Genomic DNA, 21,249 nt, shown 5'->3' with positions numbered 1-21,249 from the left:
CTCCCACCGTGGTGGCAGCTGCTGCCGCCAGGTTTCATCTTGACCTGGCCCCTGGGGGGAGTGGGAGTAGGGATGGATGCTCAGCACCCCACTGCCTGCGTCGGCAGGTGCTGTGAGCCCCAAGGTGCGAGGAAAGCAGGGCAACAGGAAAGGCTCAGGGATGGGGTGAGCCATCCCCAGCATGTGCCGCTGGAGATGCCTTCGCTGGGGGACCAAGGGAGCGTATTCGTGCCTGGCAAGGGCTGCCGAAGCGCCGGCGCCTGCAGGGAGGCAGGAGAGGCCCCACAGGGTGGGGGTCCCCCGGGGCTGGTGGGCGGTGGGAGGGGGCCAGCGAGGCCGCCGGGCGCCCCTGCCGCATGGGAAGCGGGCACGGTTTAATTGGGCAGGCGGCCGCTCGGCGGGGCCGGCTGCTGGCAGGCGGACACAAGCTCTTTTGTCTCTGCTCTCGCTCCCGGCACCGGCTGGGGCTGGCAGGGCCCGGAGCGGTTCAGCCACCGAGAGCCGAGCTCGCCACCGGGGCAAGCAGCCAAACCCACCCCAGCTCCTTGGGCTGTCACAGGCCTTCGCTGCACGCGAGGAAGCACCCAGGTGGCCGGCGAGGCTTCCCAGCTGATTAGGGGTTAGGAAACTTGTGGCAATCCCCGGCAAGGAGCCTGCAGCCCTCCCCATGCCCCCTTCTTGCCAGGAGAGTTAGCAGGAGCTGGGAAGACCCCTGCCCTCCCCTCTGGCCGGGGGTCCCCAGGGCTCCTGGGGTCTGGCTGCGTGGCCCAGGTCCTGGGGCAGCAGGGGTGGGAAAGCACTGTGGCTTTCGCTCTCCAAGGCAGGATCTGCAAGGAGATGCCAAGGAGGGAGCTGCAGTGAGAGCAGCCACCGCCTTTGGATCCTGGCTCCTCTTGCATCCCCCTGTCCCTCAGCTCTGCTCAGGTCCCCTCTGCAGCGTGGGGTCACCAGCCAGGGGGCTGTGCATCTTCCCCCTTCTCCAGGGGCACGGTGGCTCTCCAACCACTCGGGTGACATCTGTGAGGGTGGACAATGGCAGGGTTGATGCTGGCTGGGGAAGCAGGGACTAAGCCCCACCACAAGCATCCTTTGCCTGCCTAGTCTCCTGGGGGCAGCGCAGAAAGGAGCCCAGGCACCTCCTCTCCCCAGTTTCCCTCGCTGCGGGGGGCACAGGGGCTATGAAGGTTGGAGAGGACATCCTGGTGGGAGCAGGAGTGATCCCCAGGTGATGGGGGGGGACAGCCTGGCCACCACCCAGAGGGAACCATCCCTCCTTGCAGAGCAGCCCCAGCCCCTCGCACGCACGGGGGTAGCCGAGCTGGGCGGCTGGGTGCGTCGAAGCCAGACATGGATCAGCAGCGGCTGCAAGCAGAGCACGGCCAAATCCCTTCTTCCCAGCATCCGGCACCAGCCATTCCCTTTACAGAAAGGCCCAAGCAGGGGGAGATACCGCTGTTGCTCAATGACCCTGCGAGGGCCCAGATCCCCACTGCTTCCCAGCGCCGCTGGGAATGGCTGGGTGATGTGGCCGAGTGCCACCAACCTGAAGAGCGGCCACCGTCATGGTGGCGAGGGACCTTTTGTGGGCAGCACAGCCCAGCAGGTTTGGCTCCCTACGACTCCCAGTCCACCACCAGAGGATCCTGGGCTTTCCTTGCCTGGGAGCAGGGCTGGATACTTTGGGGGAATGCTGGCGCTGGGGTGAAAATCAGTGGGAAGGGGCTGCAGCGCCATTACCCGCCAGCCATCTCAAAAGTGCCCGTCACCACTGCTGGCATTGCCAGTTGGTCGTTCCTCACCATCCCTTCCAGCTCTCCCAGCACCAGCAGGCGGCTGCGCCCCGGCCCCGGGCACAGGTGTTCGCACTGGCGACCAGTGTCCTGGGGGACACCAGAGACCAGGGTCCTGGGGGACAGCGTTGGTCACTGCCTTCCCTGCCTGGGGCAACCCGCATCCTGCCACGGGGTTAAACTCCCCAAGGAAAGGAGGGAGGAAGATAGGAAAAACAATCACAAGAATTTGTTTCATGCTGCCTGGATCCCTCCCCGCACACAGCAGTGTTTTTGGACGGCCAATTTATAATCAGCAGTGTGGAATGTTGTAAATTAAATATTTTTAAACAACTTTGCTCTCTCTCTGGTTAAACATTTCAGAGATCGCTCTTTCTTGTCTGTCTCTTGCTGGGTGGTCCCTCCATTCGCCCGTACATCTTCCTCAAACACAATTAACCATTTAGATGTTGCACAAAGGAATAGCTTATGCATACAACACCAGTCGCTTGCTGCTCCGGCTCTGGGGGAGGGAGGCAAATAAGAAGGCAGCTTCTTTTATTTTCTACTAAAAACAAAAACAAGAAAATCCCTTTTTCCTTCCCAAACTATCCCATTTTTCCTTGAATTGTAAAGGCACTGATCCAAGCTCATCAGCTGTCTTGGTGCTCAGTCCAACAATCCCCTTGTGTCCCCCCTCCCCTGAAATTCAACATTAGCATTTTAAAAGCCTTAAACATACAAGTTTATTTAGACTCAAGCTCTCCCAAGCTCTTGCTTTCCATATTTATATACACACGTATTTTAAGGTATATAAAATGTCTGTCTATAGGGCCTGGAAGGAAGTTCTCGTCTGCCGGCCCGTCTGGGAGGCACAGGCGCGGCTGTGGACCTTGGCTCCCGGGAGATGGAGTGAAAACCGACAGGATCCAGAAATCAGCCGCCCGGCTGAGACCGCGCCGGCCGCTGCAGGCAGGCTGCTGCAGGGGTGCTCGGGGGGGTTGCTGGGTGCCAGACCCTGGTGAGGGAACCCCCACATCCCCAGATTAACCCTACAGGTTGCCCAGTGAGAAGGGACCTGTGCCCTGCACTCCCCCCATGGCACCAGCGGGGCTGGGCTGGGGCATGGTGGGCAGCCTGTAACACCAAGGGACCCTGCCCCAACTGCCTGCTGCAATCTTCAGCCCTCTAAAACAGGTGCCCAAAGGCCACAGGAATGGCTGCATGTGACAGGTGGGCGGCACTGGTGGCCATTGCAGTGTCCCGGGACCAGCAGTACCCAGGGAGCAGGTTACACCACGCACAGTGCAACAAGCGATTCCCCTCTGAGCCTCCCCTGGGGCTCGATCTAACCCTGCCCCTAGTGACACCGGGGCAGGAACCAGAGGAACCACTGGCCATCACTGCAGATTTGGGCCAGTGTGGGCAGCAAGACACCTCCTGAAAACACTGGTGTTCCCCAGACCTGCAGGGTTTTATAAGGAAAATTCTGGTCTCCTGGGACAGGAAGGTCTCACCAGCAAAGTCCAAAAGATGGGCAGAGCATGCTGAAAACCACTCTGTCCAGGCAGCCAGAGGAAGAAGCAAAGTGGGGTCCAGAAGCCAGCAAGGAAGCCAGCAGAAGCAACATGGCTCTGCATGATAAACCTTGCAGACTGGAGGCAGTAAAAGACTGGTGAGCCCTTATAATGGCCAGCTCCAAGAGGTTCAGGAGAGTCCGTTTGCTAGGGCTGTACACACAGCATCAGTTGAAAGGTGATGGGGGAGCCAGACCTGTGGACCAGAGGCCATATGACAGCTTAGCCTGGCGCTCCTCTTCTCTTCCTGCCCGCAAGCCAAGAAAGTGTCCCAAAAGTGAGATCAAAGCCTGGTGCAAAGAAGGTTTTGATTCCCTTTGAACTCGGCTAGAAGCCCACTGTCCCGGGGAATGGCTGGCTGCTCGCCTCCCCCTTGTGTGGCTCCGCTCCAAGGCTGCCCAGAAGATGGGAGCCATCCACGTTGGTTTGACCGCAGAAGGGATCAGATGAGCTGCTGCTTCCTGCAAGATCGCAACAGTCACCTACAATAGCAAACACGAGCAGCTGAGGCAGGAGAGCTACGGCTCTGGGCTCTGTAACTGCCCAGCCAACGCTTTTCCCAAACCTGTGTCTTGCAAATGGGCTTGGCTGCAAACATCCTGGGAAGGACCTCGCTGCAGAGCTGCTGCAGGTGGTACCCACCCCTCACAGGAGGCAGGGCAAGGGAGCTTCAGGTACCCCTGTCACAGTGTGCTAGGGGTGTAGGACCCATAGGGAGAAGTATGGGCCAGGTAGGCACACACGCTGCTGCTGGGCTCTGCACCTACGCCAACCTGCTGCCCTGGTCACGGAAAAAGCCTTGTTATGATCTGCTGGCAGGATTCTGCTGCACAGCAAAACCCAGGACCCAGACGTGCTGCCAGCTGGGGACCTCGCTAGGCACCACAGCAACCTCTGCTGTACCACGTGCGGCCGCGGCACGTGACATGCCACTGCAAGAACCTTCTCGCATCAACCCCTGCTGTACATCTGCCAAGGAAGTGTTCAGGACAAACCTGCCCAGAAAGCGCCAGCATCTACAGAGCTGGGAAGTTCCATCTTTTCAGAGAAATGTTGCCCATCAAGCACCACCTCGGTGCCAATAGCACTGTGACAGGCAGGGGCTGCAGTGCTCAGCTGCCTGCGTGTGACAGAACGGCAAAGTGAGGAGACGTAACTGGCTATCTGAGATGGCCTGTTCCTCAAAGCTGGTGAGCAGCCCGTACCAGTAACACCTTCCTGAAGCTCTGTATGACCTAGGACCACATCCAGAAATACCTGGGAACAGAACTTCATTTCCTCGATCACCTCCCCGATTTTCCTGAAGACCGCAGCATTTATCACTTGGTTTGTAAAGTTGCCTGGCTCAGCCCATCATCTGCTTACCTGTTGATGACAGTGGCGTGGAGACCAGGTTAGATGAGGAAGGGTTAACCTTCCAGTGCCCGCCTTGGGATTCCTGAAGGCCCTATTATCCCAAATTATTTTTCATAATTACTGCCACACACGTAGACTACATCAAGAGTGAATCTTCACTTTGATAATTTGTGCTGTGAAATCTCACTTTGGGATCTACTTTTATCTCACACCAAACACCTGCAGGTCGTAAAAGGCAAAAAGGAAAAGAAAACGCCTCAAATCCCGGCCAGGTTTTCAAGTGTCAGAGAACACTAAATTAATGCTAAATTCTAACTGACACAGTAAAGAGCCCCCCACCCTCTTCTTAAATTAGCTAAACAAAGGCACTGAGCCTGAAACATATAGTTAAGGCACAAGGAGGTAAATCTGTAGCTGTTAAGGGGATGCGAACTTTTCAGAAGTTAAGATGTATTCTAAAACCAGAGAGGGAGAAGGCTTTGTGTTTAAGCAAAAGGACCATGAGTAAAAGTCCCTGCGGACCTCTCTCGGCTTTGCCACAGCCTTCTGGTAAAATGCAAAGCCAGGTAATTACGCTCCACTCTGCTGCTGTTCCTACACACCCAAAATGGATGCCTCGCTCCCTTGCCGCACACAGAGACAAGAACTCTCTTTAATTAACCTTTGTAAAGCCTCTGCGATCCTTGGATGAAAAAGGCTTCATACCTTAGGAACATGTTTGCACACATATGCAAGGCAAAACCTCTAGCGCAAAGCCAGAGCCGAACTGCAGCGCGCTGCTTCTTCCTGCAGCTTGTCAAAGGCCTTGAAGCTCATCCTTACCCATACCTGCCATCCCAATCTGGTCCTTTAGAGCAGGGATTTTGTTTATGAAACTCAGGGAATGTCTGGATTATAATCTTTCTCCTGTCAAATTAGCTAGGAAATGGTAATTTTCCTCAGGGGACACTGGTGCCCATGAAGCACACATTTAAAATTTATCACTTCAGTTAATGAAATACCATCCCAGCCAGTTGCTGTAGCACCTCTGGATGTCAAACTGCCAGGGGCAGATAAATGTCCCGTTGAATCCTACCAGATTCTAATAAACAGCTTTTAGGTAGGAACTTGCGTCCAATTTATAAACGTTAGAGAACAGCTTGTGTTTCAATCCCATCCAGGTGCTTTACAATCCTGGCACAACCCCTGACCACAAAGCTACGCGTTTCACATTAGCACACTCGACTCATCTCACAGACGTAGGTATAGTCATCCACAGATCATCTAGATGTGGGGAGGGACCTCTTGTCTGGGATTAGGAACAGCGGGCTGACAAGAGAAAGAACCACCAAAATAAGGCAGACAATGTCCACTGCTTACACCCCATTTCCCTCCACACTCCCCCATCCCTCCAGCCCTCTCACATTCTTGCTCTTGGGCAGGATTTCAAAGTAACAGACCAAACAGCCCTGACAGAAATGGGTGCCAAACTCCTCAACTGCATTACAGAAGAGAAGAGGCACAGCTTCAACACTTCTGTGCTATGGGGCAGCATCACGAGAGAGAGGAGGAGGAGGAGGCCGGTGAAGCCACCGGGCTGCAAAGAGCAGCCCGCATTACCGCTGTGTTTCGCCGCCCGCCTGCTGTGTTGATGAGATGCACAAGCAGTGTCCCGAGCGGTCTCTCCCAGGCTCAGGGATGGTGGTGCAGGACTGCAGGGATGTGGTTTACATCGCAGGGAGGGTGGCTAAGTCATTCTTCGGAGGGGGCGCATTCTGTGTGGTCCCCACTCTCCCTTCTGCTGGAAAAGTACAGTGCGTTCGCCGGGCGCGCAGGAACCGATATTACCCGGCACAAACCCGCATGCATCCCAATGAGGGGGGAGGGGCTGATGGACACACCGCTCTGTAAATACTTCTTTATTAAGACATAAATATAAAGCTGAACAGGAAAGGAGCAATGATAGGGTAAACCGTGCCAGTACTGATCTGTATGGATGATCTTATGATGCTTGAACATCTGGTTCTGCTGCTGGCTTCCATAAAATAATCTTTAAAACCTACTCGGGTTATATCTCCATCAGCTGTTCGGTGCCCACAATGACTTCATTAACATGTTTGGCTGAAAAGAGAGAGGGAGGAAAAGCAGAGGAATTGAGTTTTGCAGCAGTGCTTCAGACCTTGCGTTTTTCAAATCCGCAACTTTAAAACAAATGAGAAAAGCAGATTCTGGGGAACTCAAAGACAGATTTGCTGTCTTTCTTTGGACTCCAGCATCTCTCCGACAGTATCCCTCCCCACATGGCAAAAGCCTAAACAACTGACTAAACATTAGGAGGTTTCTCTAATGAGAGTTTTCACGTGTGTCACTACTAAACAAGAGAGACCCGATGGAAGTCACAGCTGCTGCTGACAGGTGCACACCTAGGCTGGGGCAAAGAACCATCAACATCCAGCATGGAGATCTGACATAAAATTAAAGATCAGTAATCTACCCCAGCCCTAAAGAATGCTGTGTGCCCTCAAACTGCATGAAGGTTGGGGGGGAGAGGGGCTGCTCAGCATCAGGGGACCATCACTGAGGCAGCGTGAGATCCTCTCAGCAATCCAATCTCAGCCCTGGCAGCTTAAAAAAATAGAGTTTTGGTGGTTTTTAAAAGATTTTATTTAAACCTGGCTTCTCCTTCCTGCATTAAGGTCTGGATGGAGCCTCTCCAAAAGTATCTGTGTGAAGCAAGGTCTCTGAGGACAGTTATCATCTCTGAGGGTAATGGTGGACAGCCCTCCTTGGACTCCTGTGGAGCAATTTTGTTGGAAGGGCAATTTTTACAGTCACTCCTTTGCCTGTTCCCAGGAGCTCTGCACAGCCCCAGTAGACACATTAAGGTGCCAGTCGTTGCCCCAGCACTGTTAATGCACTGTACTGAAAGGGCCTTCCCTTTAAAATGCAAAAGCAGCTTGTCAGCGAAGGACTGCAAATAAAGGATCTAAAGCCAAAATAATAAAAACATGCAACTGAAAGCCCAGTGCCTAGAAAACCCATGTGGCCTCAGAGCATGACACAAAGCCGGTGTGCTCAAAGTGGGTATCCTCAGGGTACCGTGGGGGAAGGCAGTGAATCTAAATTGCTCTCTGGGAGCTGGCTACCTATTCAGGTGGAGCTCAGGTGGTTCGACCCATGCCCCTAGGCTCTCCATCTCCCCTTCTGCACATTAGGAATAACAACTGGCTCTGGAGCCTGGGATAAAGCATCAAGGCCTGTGAGGTTCTGGGATACACTGCTGGAGGCTGTGCTGTCTCCTACCCGCCCCCCCCCCAGCATGGAAATAAGGAGTTGTGTTTTATTTACCCACCTAAAACTCCTCCCCCCAGGGGAGCAGATTTTGCAAGACTGCTGCAAAACAACAAACATGCCACTTTTGGCTAAATGAAGAAATTCCTGGCAATCCCCAAACTGGCCGGGCCAACACGATGCTTCTCTTGGTTTAAAATTCAAGACATTACCTTTGCACCATGCAAACCATTGCTCCAGAAAAGGTTTGATCAAAACCTGCTCTATAAACTTCAAGGAGTTTTGGACTGCAGCAAGATAATTTCCCACTAAACCCCTGATCCCACAGTCGTACGGATCCTGCTCTCTCCTCAGCCTGGGGGACAGAGTGGGTTTGCCACATGAGCATCCTTCAGAGACCCCTTCCTGAAGGCAAAAATGAAGAGATCAAGGAGCTGGTTCTCATCTTCAGCATCAGTTCTTTGCTGAAGGTATTTAGCGACAACTGATAATGAATCCTGAAGCTACATGCTAACATCTTGGAGCTTTAAGTTGGAACACAGAACCCAATCTCCAGCACTTTGGGCAGGATGAGCAGAGCTGGATGCAGCGCTCAGGAAAATGAGGGACTGACTGTACAAGTGCCAGGTGCAAGTGTGATGTAGGTAGCACCACACAACCTCTCCAGCACAGCTCTGCCAATAGCCCCAAGTCCAGCCTTCAGCGCCTCTCCCCTCCCGTCCTGGACCCCACACAGCTTTGCCAAGGTACCTCAAATCCAACCTGCAGCACTTCTTGCTATAACATTCCTCACCCCCAACAACTTTCCCAATATATCTCAAACAGGCCCTGTAGCAACTCCTGTGACTCCATTCCTGAACCTCCTCCAAGCAGACTACCTATCATGTTGATTTCTATGATGTGAATAAGACCCTGGCTACCATCCAGTGAGAGTAATTACGTTATGCCTCTGCAGATTAAACATGCCTTCATCTAGGCTTATAAAGAGCCATGTCGATTTATGGTTCTATATATAGGTTATCTGTAGCAATACTTTTTAATAAGGAACTTTTTCCTTCATTCCAGACAGCATCCTGCACTCTCCTAAATGTACAGAGCTGGGATGGGTCATGTCACATACTTTGTTGCAGAGGTGGTACCAACTATTTTTATTTTGCACTGACATGCTTGTAGCTGCCCTATGGTTATTTTGCATTTTACACCTGCTGAGTTCAAAATGCTTTTTGAGAGTGGGCAAGTAAGAGCATTCTCATTTTGTGGATGTGGAAACTGAGGCAGCAGTGAGTTTAGGGAGTTCAAGTAGCTGAAGCCACACAGGAAATCAAGAGCACACATTCCCTCATCTCCCATCCCTCTGTCTGTTTCGCCTGCTCCTTGATCTGTGTGGCCCAGATTCCCTGAAGCGCACACACACGGCCTGCCCGGTATGTCACTGCTACCTCAGAGACTCGCATGAAATCACCAAACTCATTTCTCCTTGTACAGGCTAAAAGAAAACACATGAACGTGCCTGCCTCAAAATCCGCGAGAAAGTTTTTAAGCGATAAAGGGAATGGTTTTGCTAGAAACAAAGCCTGATTCCGCACCCCGAGGGGATGCGATAGGCAGATAAGGATTCACCCTGCTTCCCTCTTCCCTTCCCAAAGCCCCCCCTGTGGAGGGAAGGGAATTCAGACTCCACTGTGTGTGCCAGAGAGCTGAGCTGCGGATAGCGTTTCATAGCGTTTCATTATCAGCCGTGGCTGCCAGTTGCCAGTGGCTCTGGCTGGTACCAGCAAGCTCAGTTCATGCAGAAACTCTGCCTGAAACTCGGGGGGAGGAGGGAGAAGTATCTCACATGCTTAGCTGTTCAGCTCCCTTCTCCTTCCCCAGCTCCCCATTAGGGATTTCTTACCAGGCTGCCTTTTATCTGACACTGGCAGGGTTACAGATGCATTCAGCCCACAGAGAAAGAAGAGGGATTAGAGAAAGGACTTTCAGAAAGCCTTAGAGTTGGACTCTGCAACCTTAAATCATGTTCAACTAGATCTTCTCAGATTGGGAGCATCTGGTGCTAAGCAAATCCAGAGCTGATCAACACATTCAACCTCCTGATTAGCACTTTGCTTCAACTTGCTGACGCAGCCCAGCCTGAAGTCAGCCTGGGTGCTTGAACCGAGGGTCCACAGAGATTTTACTGAGTGTAAATCAAAAACCTGTCACTCTTTATATATGCGTTCCTGCTTTGGAAGACATTTGTTTACACATACTGTACACTAGCCCCTTAAAAACATACACACAAGGCGAGCTAGAGAGCTGGGGAGCAGAGCAGCTTTTGGTGCTTGGCTAAAACCAAATTGTAATGCAAATAAACAGAGGGGCGGAAATGACTGCGCAGCCCAGCACAAACCCCAGCAGCGGCCGGGGACCCTGAGCTCCCCAGCCTTCCCGGCAGGTTCCTGCCAAGTTGCTCACAGAAAGGGGATGCCGGAGCATTCCTTTAAAAGCCATGTGAAAGCATCTCCTTGTTGTTTGCTCAATTAGCCCCAGACAGATTTCTGCTGCTGCTGCTGGTGGCAACGCTGGGTTGTAAAGGAGGAGGGGAAGGAGGGGAAAGGGGGGGGGGGTGAAGAGAGAGAGGGAAAAAAAAAAAGGGTTAGGGCCTAGGCCCAGGACCACCACGAAGTTCCAGCCCTCAGGGGCTCCAGAAAACGTTCAGTTTACTCACTCAATTACATACACTGTTTTATAAACCCTTTAAAATAAAATAGAAAACAGTCCCTGGCACAGAATTACTGCTCTATTATACAGCAGTGATGAAAGCCACTGCTGTGTATTTGCTCTCTTTAAAGCAAGAGATAGTTTAACTTAAAAAACGAGGCGGGGGGGAGGGGTGGCTGTAGAAACGCATGCACGAAAACACACGCTGTGGGTGGTTCCTACCACATTCACCCAGGACAGAAAGGATCAGAGAGTGGGAGAGGAGAGCAACTTGTCTCTGCAGCGATGGTTGGCCCTGGAAAAGCAGCCAGGTTGGAGGGGAGAGGAACTAAAGGGGCTTACGGGGATGGGAAGCAGCTGAAGCTTGACTTTGGGAGGCTGGAGGGTGTTTTAAATTACATGTAGAGATAAAGAAGGGAAGCAGGTGATGGGGGCTGATTTGTTTGTGTTTACAGAGCAGTGGGGCTTTCCAGTCACGGCCTGCTCTCTCCCCAGCCACACTTTATTTACGTGATCACTGGAGATCTGGGGGTGACCACGCTGTGGCCCCAAAGGCCAGGAGTGTCTCAGATTTCTCCCAAGCGCCACGTCAGCCCGCTGTGCAGCCATCAGCCGAGCCCAGGGGTCTCTGGGAGCGATGCTTCCCTGAGCTGGGTGCCCCAGCAACTCCCAGGGTGGGATGTGCAGCTCACCACAGGGGCACTGGGAACGGGGCTGGCAGTAGCTCCAGGCAGGTCAGCTCTGACCCATGGAACAAGTGGGCAGTAGAGATCTCGCTCCTCTCCAGCAACCACCAGCCACAGTGCCTGCTCACCTGCTTCAGCTGAGGCTTTTCTCATAGTATTCAACCAGGATTAACCCTTTCACCCTCAAACCCATCTAGGGAATAGACATGTCTTGGGAGTGTAAAGTAAAGGCAACACTGAATTCAGTGCCCCAAAAGAGATGAATTTATGGTGGCTTAGAGAAGGGTGGGGGGAGTGAAGGAACTAGAAATAGAGGTGTATGGGAAAGTGATCAGTCAGGGTCTTAAGAGGAAGGTTAGTAAAGGAAAAGGAGACCAAAAGCTGGGGATGTGCCTAAGAGAGCAAGCTCCTCGGGGAGGGGGACGCACTTGAGCCCTAATATTGGGGCGCCGTCCTAGCAAAGTGTTTAAGAAAGGGACTAGATTGTGCCGGTCGATGTGCTCCCACAGGGTATCACCATCTCAAAGCAAATCTCAAAGAAACGTCAGTCTGAACGACTCTGTCCACACTTCCTGCTAAGATGGCAGAGATGCCATATTTGCTGGACACTGCTGCCCACTGTGCTGGATGCAAGTAGAGGTCCCCTTCCTTTTTCAGCATCCATTGGGGTGTTCTTCCTGGCTCTTTCATGTGGCTGAGCTCTAGCAGAGCACAAGTGGTTATTTTCTCTGCGTGCAGCATGTAAAAATATTTCCACAAGGTTACGAACTGCTGCCTTATGGGTAGACTTCACAATCAACATGCTGCGAATGTGGCAGCTCATTTAACCCGCTCACTCAGGAAGCCTGAACTTCCCCGGCTGAGAATGACAGTATGCGTAAGTGTGACAGTCCCCTGTGGCAGAGGGGAGGACAAAGCATTGCTGGATGGATGTTCTAGGGAAGTTTTATGCCATTGCAAAGGCCAGAACTCATAAACCATTTTTATACAACTTGGAAAAGAGGCTTATTAGGATCAGTTTGAAATGTAGTTGCTGCATAGTCACTGAAACAAAAATGACAACTATTTAAGAGATGCCTGTTTTAACTGCCAACAATATCTTTGTCACAGACACTCAGTAGTTAAACTACTTTAGGGAGCAAATCTTACGGACCTGTCAGTTTTGCTATAAATTTACACCGTTCCTACATCATCTCCAGCTCATCTTGCACCCCAGTGCACAATATACATGTGTGCACTGTTTAGTCTGTGTCTGTTCTTCATGAGCTTTCATAACTCCCATCTGCACTGCAGCATGCTTTCTGATCCCGACCTTGTGTCGTGCTAAGTGTTTTCAGTTCCTGAAGACTTCACCAGGAGGTACTCAGCATCTTGCAAGAGCAGATGCTTGTCTCTACTTGAATGCAGTGAGAGCATCAGAAAGCCCCTCAGTTCCTTCCTGTCCCTATCCTGCTAAATCTCAGCTGGGGCAAAGCATCCTCACAAGCAGTCACCCATTCATATGTGGAGGTTTGATAAACTGTACCTGCCTTCAGAGGATGACATTAAAGAAAAATGTGCTCTTTGGCCCTCATTACAATAAAACAGTCTTAACTCTGTTTCATTGAGAAGTCCTAGGACTCCAAGCTTGGAACATGACTTGGAAAATGATCGGAAACGGGAGCCAGTCCTCACTGGATATATGCCTTTTTCTGTTCTTGTGAGAAACCACACAGTTTTGGCTATGTGATAAACCTCTGGAAAAAAAAAAAAATCTCAGTTTGCACGTGTTCTCAGGAGGGCAGCTAAAAGCTCCAGAGACTCTGCAGTGAGCACTCTGGACCATGGAAGCACAGGAGGAAGGCAGGACTTCCCCAGTGCTTGTATCCCTGCTTTATGGACCAGTGCACTCTGCACACAACTGCTTCGCTCCTGTGCCCAGAATGATCCTGCTCAGGCACGACAGTGGTACGGAAAGGGATGCAGTCTGACTCAAAGCAGTCAGGGGGCAAGTGCCAGATGGGAAATGGAGCATAGGACTGTTAGGCAAGGGGACTGGAAACAGCAGCTATGGTCAGACCCAAGGAGTCGTCAGGTGGGTGTCTGGGAATAACTAAGTAAGAGAGAAAACCAAGAATCTCCATGGGACAAAGACTAGAGGAAAAACCAAAGAGGTTTTTCCAAAAGCTAGGAATGGGATGAGTCTGCTACTGGGACAAAGCCATAGCAGGCAGCTCTGAAGCACGAGTCAGGATCAGGTAGGACTTAAGTGATGTAGTTAGGGCCCGATAGCTGATGCTGAGGGCAGGAGCAGTAAAGCCTACATGAACTACAGCTGCCTTCTCCCAGCACCAGGATTGCGTCTCAGGGCTGCTGATGCCCATGGGCATCCGTGAAACCTGGCAAAGAGTTTCTCTTGTCCCACTGCAGATCCAGCTCCCTTTCAGGAAGGTGACCCACTACTATCAGTTCCCTTCAGCTGAAGCAGCAGAAAGCTGTACAATGGAGTTCAAGTTTCTGACACTGCTAATGATCCATGCAAGGGCCAACATCATTCTGTATAATAAAACTGTTTGGGTGGGGTTTTTTTCAGCAGACTGGGCCTTCCCTCCCAACACTTACAAAGAAAATGCTAAGGCTAAAATGTCAAGTCTTTAATAACTAGGAAAACACCACATGTAACATGCAACTTCAGCACTTAAGCTGGCCAGTCCAAATGAATGGGCACATGACTGGAATCTCCCTGTCTCTCAGGTCTCTGTAAAATAGGAGGAAAAACCAACCACGTTCATATTGAGAAGGCAGAAATGAGGTTGTTAAGAATTGTGAAGCATTAAGATGACAAACGTTGCAGAAAAGCCATAGAAAGGAGGACATGCTACTACTAGGTATGTATCAGGACACCAAGGTAAGATTACATCAGCATCCTGAGTGCTGGTATTTTTTCCCTTTCTGAACATAGGCTTTGTGGCAACTGCTGTAATGCAGTTTTTGGGTGGGCAGTGATTCAGGCTGTCCCCAAACAACATTGGGTCTCTAATTCCCAATGCCCATAAACCATCCCTGCCCCAATGACAACAGAGATGAAGGAGAGGGATAAGGTGGTGAGTTTTACGTCCATTTTGCTAGTTCTATGCTATGTGTCTTGTCTTTACCATCTCTGTTCTTGGTGTTGCTTTGAAGAAAGCTTAGGCCACTCTACTGTATGTGCCTCCACCTGGCTAACCTATACCAGATGTATAATGTAGTCCCTACTACGTGTGGCTTAGAGACTCCTGTGGGAACTACTCACTGGGGTAGGGCTCATCTGACTCCTCAACTGGCCCATCACCAGTACTCCCTCTCTCTAGTTGTGCTTCAATGAGTGCATGCTGCTTTTGAGCTCCTCTAAAAATGGGTTCATCAAAAAGGCTGGAGCATTAACCTAATAACTGTCTTTGAAACAGTGACTGAATACTCCGTACAATTAAGTTATTTCAAAACTGCTGCCTGCCATTTCTTATCCCTTTACTAACTGCCTCCTTTTCCTTAGGTACCAACATGTTTTTCAAACTGCAACCTGTGTGAGGTAGCTTTCACAAAGCCCATCTGTTCTCTGCTAGCAAATTCCTTAAATTAAAGTATCAAAGAGGAAGGAAAGTGGATGCTTCCTAAGCATGGTAATAAAAGCAGTAGGAAGAGAATAGTATGGCTCTCAGGAGACATGGCTTGCAAATCCAGAAGTTTAACAGAACTCCATACCTTGACTTTAACAGAGTCACTTAAAAGTACCATCTCTGCTGGCCAGTGTTGTGATATGGCAGAAGTCAAGGAAGGACTGGGACATCATTGCTGACAGTTACCTGCTCCCTCCTGTGTCTCTAACTTTCTTTTCAGTTTGAAAGTACTAGGCTGCATCTGATCTGCCCCAGTAACCAGTGTTGGAGTGTTCCCTCTATTTAGGTGTCCAGAGCTTTGCCAAGCCCATTATTAAGTGATGAGGTCTCCCACTATGTCCCCAGGGAGATTATCCCACAGCCTACCAGACCACATCGTTAGGAAAACATTCCAGATAGCCAACATAAATTGTGTTTAATTCAATCCCATTACTCCCAGCTGTACCATTTGGACCACCCTAAATATGCCCATATTCTTCCGCAGAAGGAAAAGGATGAGAGCTGGTTTGAGTTACGTTTGCCTATCATTTGTGGTAGCTGTTCTCCTGCCATCCTCCTTGCATGGGACTGGAGTTCATTTTATGAAAGGAGGGTCAGTGCACCACTGGCTCAAAGAGCTCTTGTACCCTGAGCTGCCTGGGCAGCATGGCCAGGACTCATATGGCTGAGCAGGGAGCACACAGCCAGTTCTGCAGCAAAGTCAACTGCAGGATTTGCTTGGGGCTGTGTAGGATGATTCAGGGATATTTCTACCTTTGATGAATCCTGGCTGATGCTTTGGAATAAGGGATAGCTGTATTTTTATTTTTTTAATGTTTCTGGGAAGGTGTCTGCAGCTTTGCTGAGGAGGTTTCTAGCATGTAACTCCCAGACTAGGGTCAACAGCCAGCTGCTACCGCTTACGTCTGCTGAAGTGTGATCAGCTTGCAACAAAAGGTGGCTCCAGCCCAAGAGAACTAGCTTTTTTCTAACCTGGCCATGGAGGCTTGAGTTTGAAGAAGGAAAAGTTACCAAACAGAACACAGCCAAAGTCTTGATGAAAGAAGGAATATGGAAACAGACTTACAGGGCCACACCAAAAGCTTGGCACAAGATACAGGAAGTCTTGGGCAGGGGAAAGGAAGTCATGGCATGCTTTCACAGCGAAAAAGAGGGCCCAGTTTACTATGGGACCAGCCAAGGTCAGAAGAGACATGCTGGGCTGGGAAGACTCCACAGTTCAGGAAGTCAGTCATGAACTTCGCAGACAGATCCCAGACCACCGAGGAGAACCTGAGCCCCAGTCCAAAGAAATTCCAGAATAGTTAGGAAACTGAGGCAGGGAAATGAACTGAGGCTTTATTATTTTTTCTTGCTTAGCATAGTGGTGTATTCATAATCTACCTGAATGTGTCTTTGCTAACATCAATCATACGTTTCCGAACAGTTTAACTAAAGCGCTCACAGAGTCATTAAGAAGTGGCTTTAGACTTTGGAGAGATAAGCAGGTCTTGTAGACTCTACAAGAGCAGGCAAATGAGCCACAAGTTATAGTTCTGTTACTCTCTCTTCAAATACATCTACAGACCCTGAAAAATATTCAGACAAGGATGACAAGGACAATCAAGAAGAAAGAATGGTTTCCATACTAAGACTAACCAAACTAGGACCTGCAGAAAAGTCCCTGGAAGAGACTGCTGAAGCAGGTGTGAGCAAGGTCAAAGGGTGATATTTCCATTTGATATAACCTACTGAAGACATCAAACATATTCCTATTTCCTATATTAGCTCAATCTACACCCTGTCTCCCCATAGTTCATGCTGCAAGTTAGCAACCAAATGTGACCTGATTCAGCTCTCCTGCTGATCCATGCAGATGTGTCGGTGTGGCACTTAGGGGACGTGGTTTAGTGATGGACTTGGCAGTGTTAGGTTTGTGGTTGGACTGGATGATCTTAAAAAGTTTTTTCCAGCCTATACAATTCTATGATTCTATGCTCAGGGGAGGACAGAGGTGGAGCATCATGAACAGTGTAAATCTTCAGTGATGGGGCAAGGGGATGAATCCTGCAAGGGCCACTGATTCAGATGGATGTGACTGGCCAAGCCATGAGTAGGCACACTCTGGTATACAGGGACCAAGACTGCAGTGCACAGAACACTCACTGCGTGTTCCCTACAGTATCTAAGATGTGCAACTGCAAAATCAATACTTTGTTTTCGTGAGTCTTTTTCACTTTTAGTTTCAATTTAAAGGAAAATTTGTCATATGCATAGCTGACAATAGGTTACGCTATACTACATTAAGTGCAAATCCTGCTCTGTATCAGGATACTTACAAATGGGAATCCACCCATAAAGACGAAGCGAGCAAACAAATCCTGATCTGACTAAATAACTTCACATGGAGCCTGTGAAGGAACTCACTTTTGTCCTCAGTCCACACCCTAGAGCAGGGATCTGCCAAACCCCAACTATAAATATTCATTAAAAAGCCCTCTGCTTGGGATGCAGTCACCCAGACAGCCATTTCCTGCCCATTATCTCTTAGGGCAGGAAATCAACAGTTCTACTCAGGCGGTTACCGCGAGCCTTGCCACACACACTTCCACTGGATGGCTTAACCTTGCCCAAATGAGGGCCATGTAGTTGTAACCTCCCTGAAGCCCCAAAATAGCATTTCATAGCAGTAAAGCCGATCTGAATGTAGCTTCCCTTGTGTTTCTTACTGAGCACAGCAGCTCCGAGCATGATATTCCACCTCAAGCTTTTGCTTGGAGCAAGGTGAATGGGAGTATGCTGGCACCGTGGGTTGGCAGCATCTAAAGAGAAGGATGTCTGTGTGATCAATGATTTGATTGCATCGCCCCTGACACTGACAATGATTACTACTCAAAATAATGGCTCCTTCTGCTGAGGACAACTTCAGGCTGATCTAATTGTGGTCTGGGAAAAGACTTTCAGCACCCAGTTTTGTTCTTTATAACTACAACAGTTCTTCTGCCAGCTTCAAAGGAGCAAGTCCCTGAACTATTCGTATGCCAAGAAGCCGTACTTTCCATGAAAACCAAATCTGAATATTATAGGACACCACACTGTCGAACTGCCACTTCGTGAAGAAGCAGGAGGAAAAGCTGTAGGAAGAAATTCTGAAGATGATTACCAATGCACTGTAAATACAGCTTCTCTACTTACCTTTAGCTTCCAGCCTCTGATCACTTCCAATCAAACAGTCTTTGATGTCTGCACCCTTCTCTATCATGGCATTATGACAAATAACACTGCCCTGAAGACAGCACCTACAACATAAACACAAAAGTAAAGCAAGAAAATAATTTAAAATTACAGGTACAAAGCAAAGGTATCCACTGGAATATCTAATGAGCCCATAACATGATCCTGTAAGTAAGTTCTGTTCTGCTCTTATCCCAAAAACTTCTGTTCTTCTGATCCTCACACCCAGTTGCTGGAAACACTGAAATGCCAACTGTCAGAATGGGTTTGCAAAAAAGGGTTTCCAGTTTTACCTCCTGTTAGAACAGCTTTCCTCTACATTTCCTTAACAGATTAAATACTGCCAGAGGATTTCAGAGGCAGGACACTGGCCTGGGACATGCGACCCGGATCAGGTCTTGTGTTTTCCACAGACAGGCTGGGTAACTGCGGGAGTGGCCTCTCCGCTCAACTCCCCACTTGAAGACAGGAGCAGCAGCCCAGTCCTTCCCTGTGAATTTTGCTGAGAAGATTCATACGTTCCAGCTTGCCAGGCACTAAGAAAGGATGGCGAGAAGGGGCAGATCAATACCTCAGCTGGTTTGCTTTGTTCATGTTACATTTGAGCATCCAAACAAGATTACTCTGCAGTACCAAACCAATGAAACCCACACTGGACCTGCTTTGGATACCTTCACACTCACGTAACCTTTGACACCACAAAGTCTGAAATGCTACATAGGACGGAATTTTAGCAAAAGTCACCCTCTTCCAAAATATATTTGATTCTATAATACCAGCTTTCAAACCTGCTGACTTGATTGCCCAGATAGGAAAGAAGTTGAGTCCAAGTGCTGGCTTCCTAACTCCTCTGCTGAGAGACGCTGAGTTACTACTGCATTGATCTGAGCCCTCCATGCAGTAACATGGAAGTTACGAATCTTTACCAATATCTGTGATGTGTCCTGAAATGCCGTTCACTCAGCATCATCAGTACTGTTAAATATTATTAAATGTAACTTCTTTCAAAGCTACAGAGAAAAAAAGCAATTATGCAAATAGTTTGTTTCCTTATTTTCACATGTGCAAAGATAGAAGTCATTGAAGGACAGAAAATTTGAAGGCACCCAGCTAACAAGTGGCTAAAAATACTGTCTAACACAAATCAAAACCAAACCAGCTGACCAGGAGGATGGTGTAAGTGAGATATATCACCCCAGAGAGATGCAGATAATCTGCTCTCCTGTATTAATCTTATTGTGATCCATGGCATTTCATATCTTTTCCCCAATATTTCTGATAATATTAATTACAACCATTGTGGATATTCTTGCTATCCTCAGTTGAACAGCTGATCTCTATCTGAAGTTTTTAGCTTCAGTGACTTTCTGCATGGTGAGTTCCACAGTTTAATGACCTGTAGCCGTTCCCCACCTTGGTCATGGGCATCACCACTACTCATTGCACTACTGAAACAGCTGCACTGCACCATCAGGCTGGGTTGTGGACAGAGTTGCTACCCTGGAATCTGAACTAACAGCATAGAAGGGTTTTGGTATCAGGTCAAACCCCTGAGTTCTCAATTCTGTATTGAATGGAGAGTTAGCCAGCTGTGGTCCTCAGGAGAAGAGATAAACATAAATCTTCACTCCAGAGCACTGATCCTAAAATTAATTCCTAGTATTTTCCCGCTCACACTTCACTATTATCTAGTGTACAGAATTTGCCATTAAACAGATTACAATTCTGTTACTTGTGTGAGTCAGAGCAGAAACCATCTGCCCCACAAAACCGGCATTAATTCTGCAGGAGTAAAAGCAATAAAACCGGACCTCAGCCACAGTGGTTAGCAGTTACGACCCTCCTTGAACAGACTGTCCCCTCTGAACAATTATTCTTTTAACTCGCTTAAACTCCCCCTTCTCTGACCTATAAGGAGGCAATATGAGCAATTACGCTGCAAGTAACCAGCTCAGGTTGCCTTGGCAAGGTTTTTACTAACATGTTAATAAGATAAAAAGCGGCAAAGATACACAGCAGATCCCCGCCTGCCTTTGCTCTCACACTGTCACAGTCTGCTTCCTTTCCAATAGCTCTGTGTGCCCGCACAGCGGCTCAGGCCATCATCTTGCACAACAGTGGTCGCTGAGTGAGAGCAATTCTGCATTTGCAGCTGGGCTAGGGAATGAACTGGTGGAGGGAGGACGGTCCACCGCTGCCATCCTGACTTGGCTTTCAAAAGGACTAGTGAAGGCGATAAGAGGTTGCTCATTTCCCACTGAAATGGCTCCCATCCAAAATGCACACTCCAAAATACCTCCTCCTCCACCGCTTCGAGCCAGTTGGACGAGAGCTTCCCCTGCAAACTTTTAGGTTCCCACCATCTATCACTTCTTCTAAGCATGACAGCAACCATGAGTACACTACACCTCTCAGCATTATCCTCACGCAGGAGGATATTCCCCAACAGAAAAAGGATTTAAGCTGCTGGTCTGGAGTTCAGGCTGGAGAATACTGGATGTGTGTTCAGAGCTTTACTTGGGGATAGTTTTTCAACTCCTGGAGAAAGAATAGCTTTGTAACCAAGAAAGTGCTGATGACATTAACATCAAAGATAAGGGAGGTTCCTGCCAAACCATTTGATGGGAGGGACAGGCTGGGGAACCAAGATGAACTTGTCTGTGCCAGGTGCTCACAAACCACCCCTTCGCCAGTGCCAAGGTAAAACAAACCCCAAGAACTCTGCCACCCCAGGAGTTTCTTAAAACTTATAAACCCAACCAACTGCCGAAGTTTTAAAACCATACTCAACGCTCAGATTACCCCAATCACACAAACCAGCAGCGAATCCGACTTTTATTGCTCAAGTGGAACAAAACTTCAAGAGATAAAAACACAATTTGTGGGTGTTCCCTTCACCCGCTGACAGATGTAACACAGCCATTTTGAAACCACTTGTAAATGCCTTTTTTTTTTTTTTTAAAAAAAGTATGTTATAAAGCCTGCCAAGAGAAGTATTTTGTGTGTTTATTTAATTTTTACTATTTTTTTAAGTTGAAGAGTA

The 21,249-nt window shown here is 49.2% G+C and overlaps 1 protein-coding gene across 2 annotated transcripts in view; it reads right to left on the bottom strand.

The window, feature by feature from the left end:
• Window positions 1-6,585: 6,585 nt before the first annotated feature.
• The window catches only part of EIF2B3 (eukaryotic translation initiation factor 2B subunit gamma), a 102,189-nt gene continuing 87,525 nt past the window's right edge, over window positions 6,586-21,249 (bottom strand). For both annotated transcript variants that reach the window (XM_037403995.1, XM_037403996.1), the window contains 2 exons: window positions 18,168-18,271; window positions 6,586-6,802 (listed from right to left, as the gene is read on the bottom strand). In XM_037403995.1, the coding sequence (XP_037259892.1) occupies window positions 6,750-6,802; window positions 18,168-18,271 (157 nt within the window). In that variant the 3' untranslated portion in view covers window positions 6,586-6,749. The remainder of the gene's footprint in view (window positions 6,803-18,167; window positions 18,272-21,249) is intronic.

Source organism: Falco rusticolus, chromosome 11 (genome assembly GCF_015220075.1).
Source record: "Falco rusticolus isolate bFalRus1 chromosome 11, bFalRus1.pri, whole genome shotgun sequence".
Lineage (NCBI taxonomy): Eukaryota > Metazoa > Chordata > Aves > Falconiformes > Falconidae > Falco > Falco rusticolus.
This window is presented reverse-complemented; position numbering and strand designations above follow the sequence as displayed.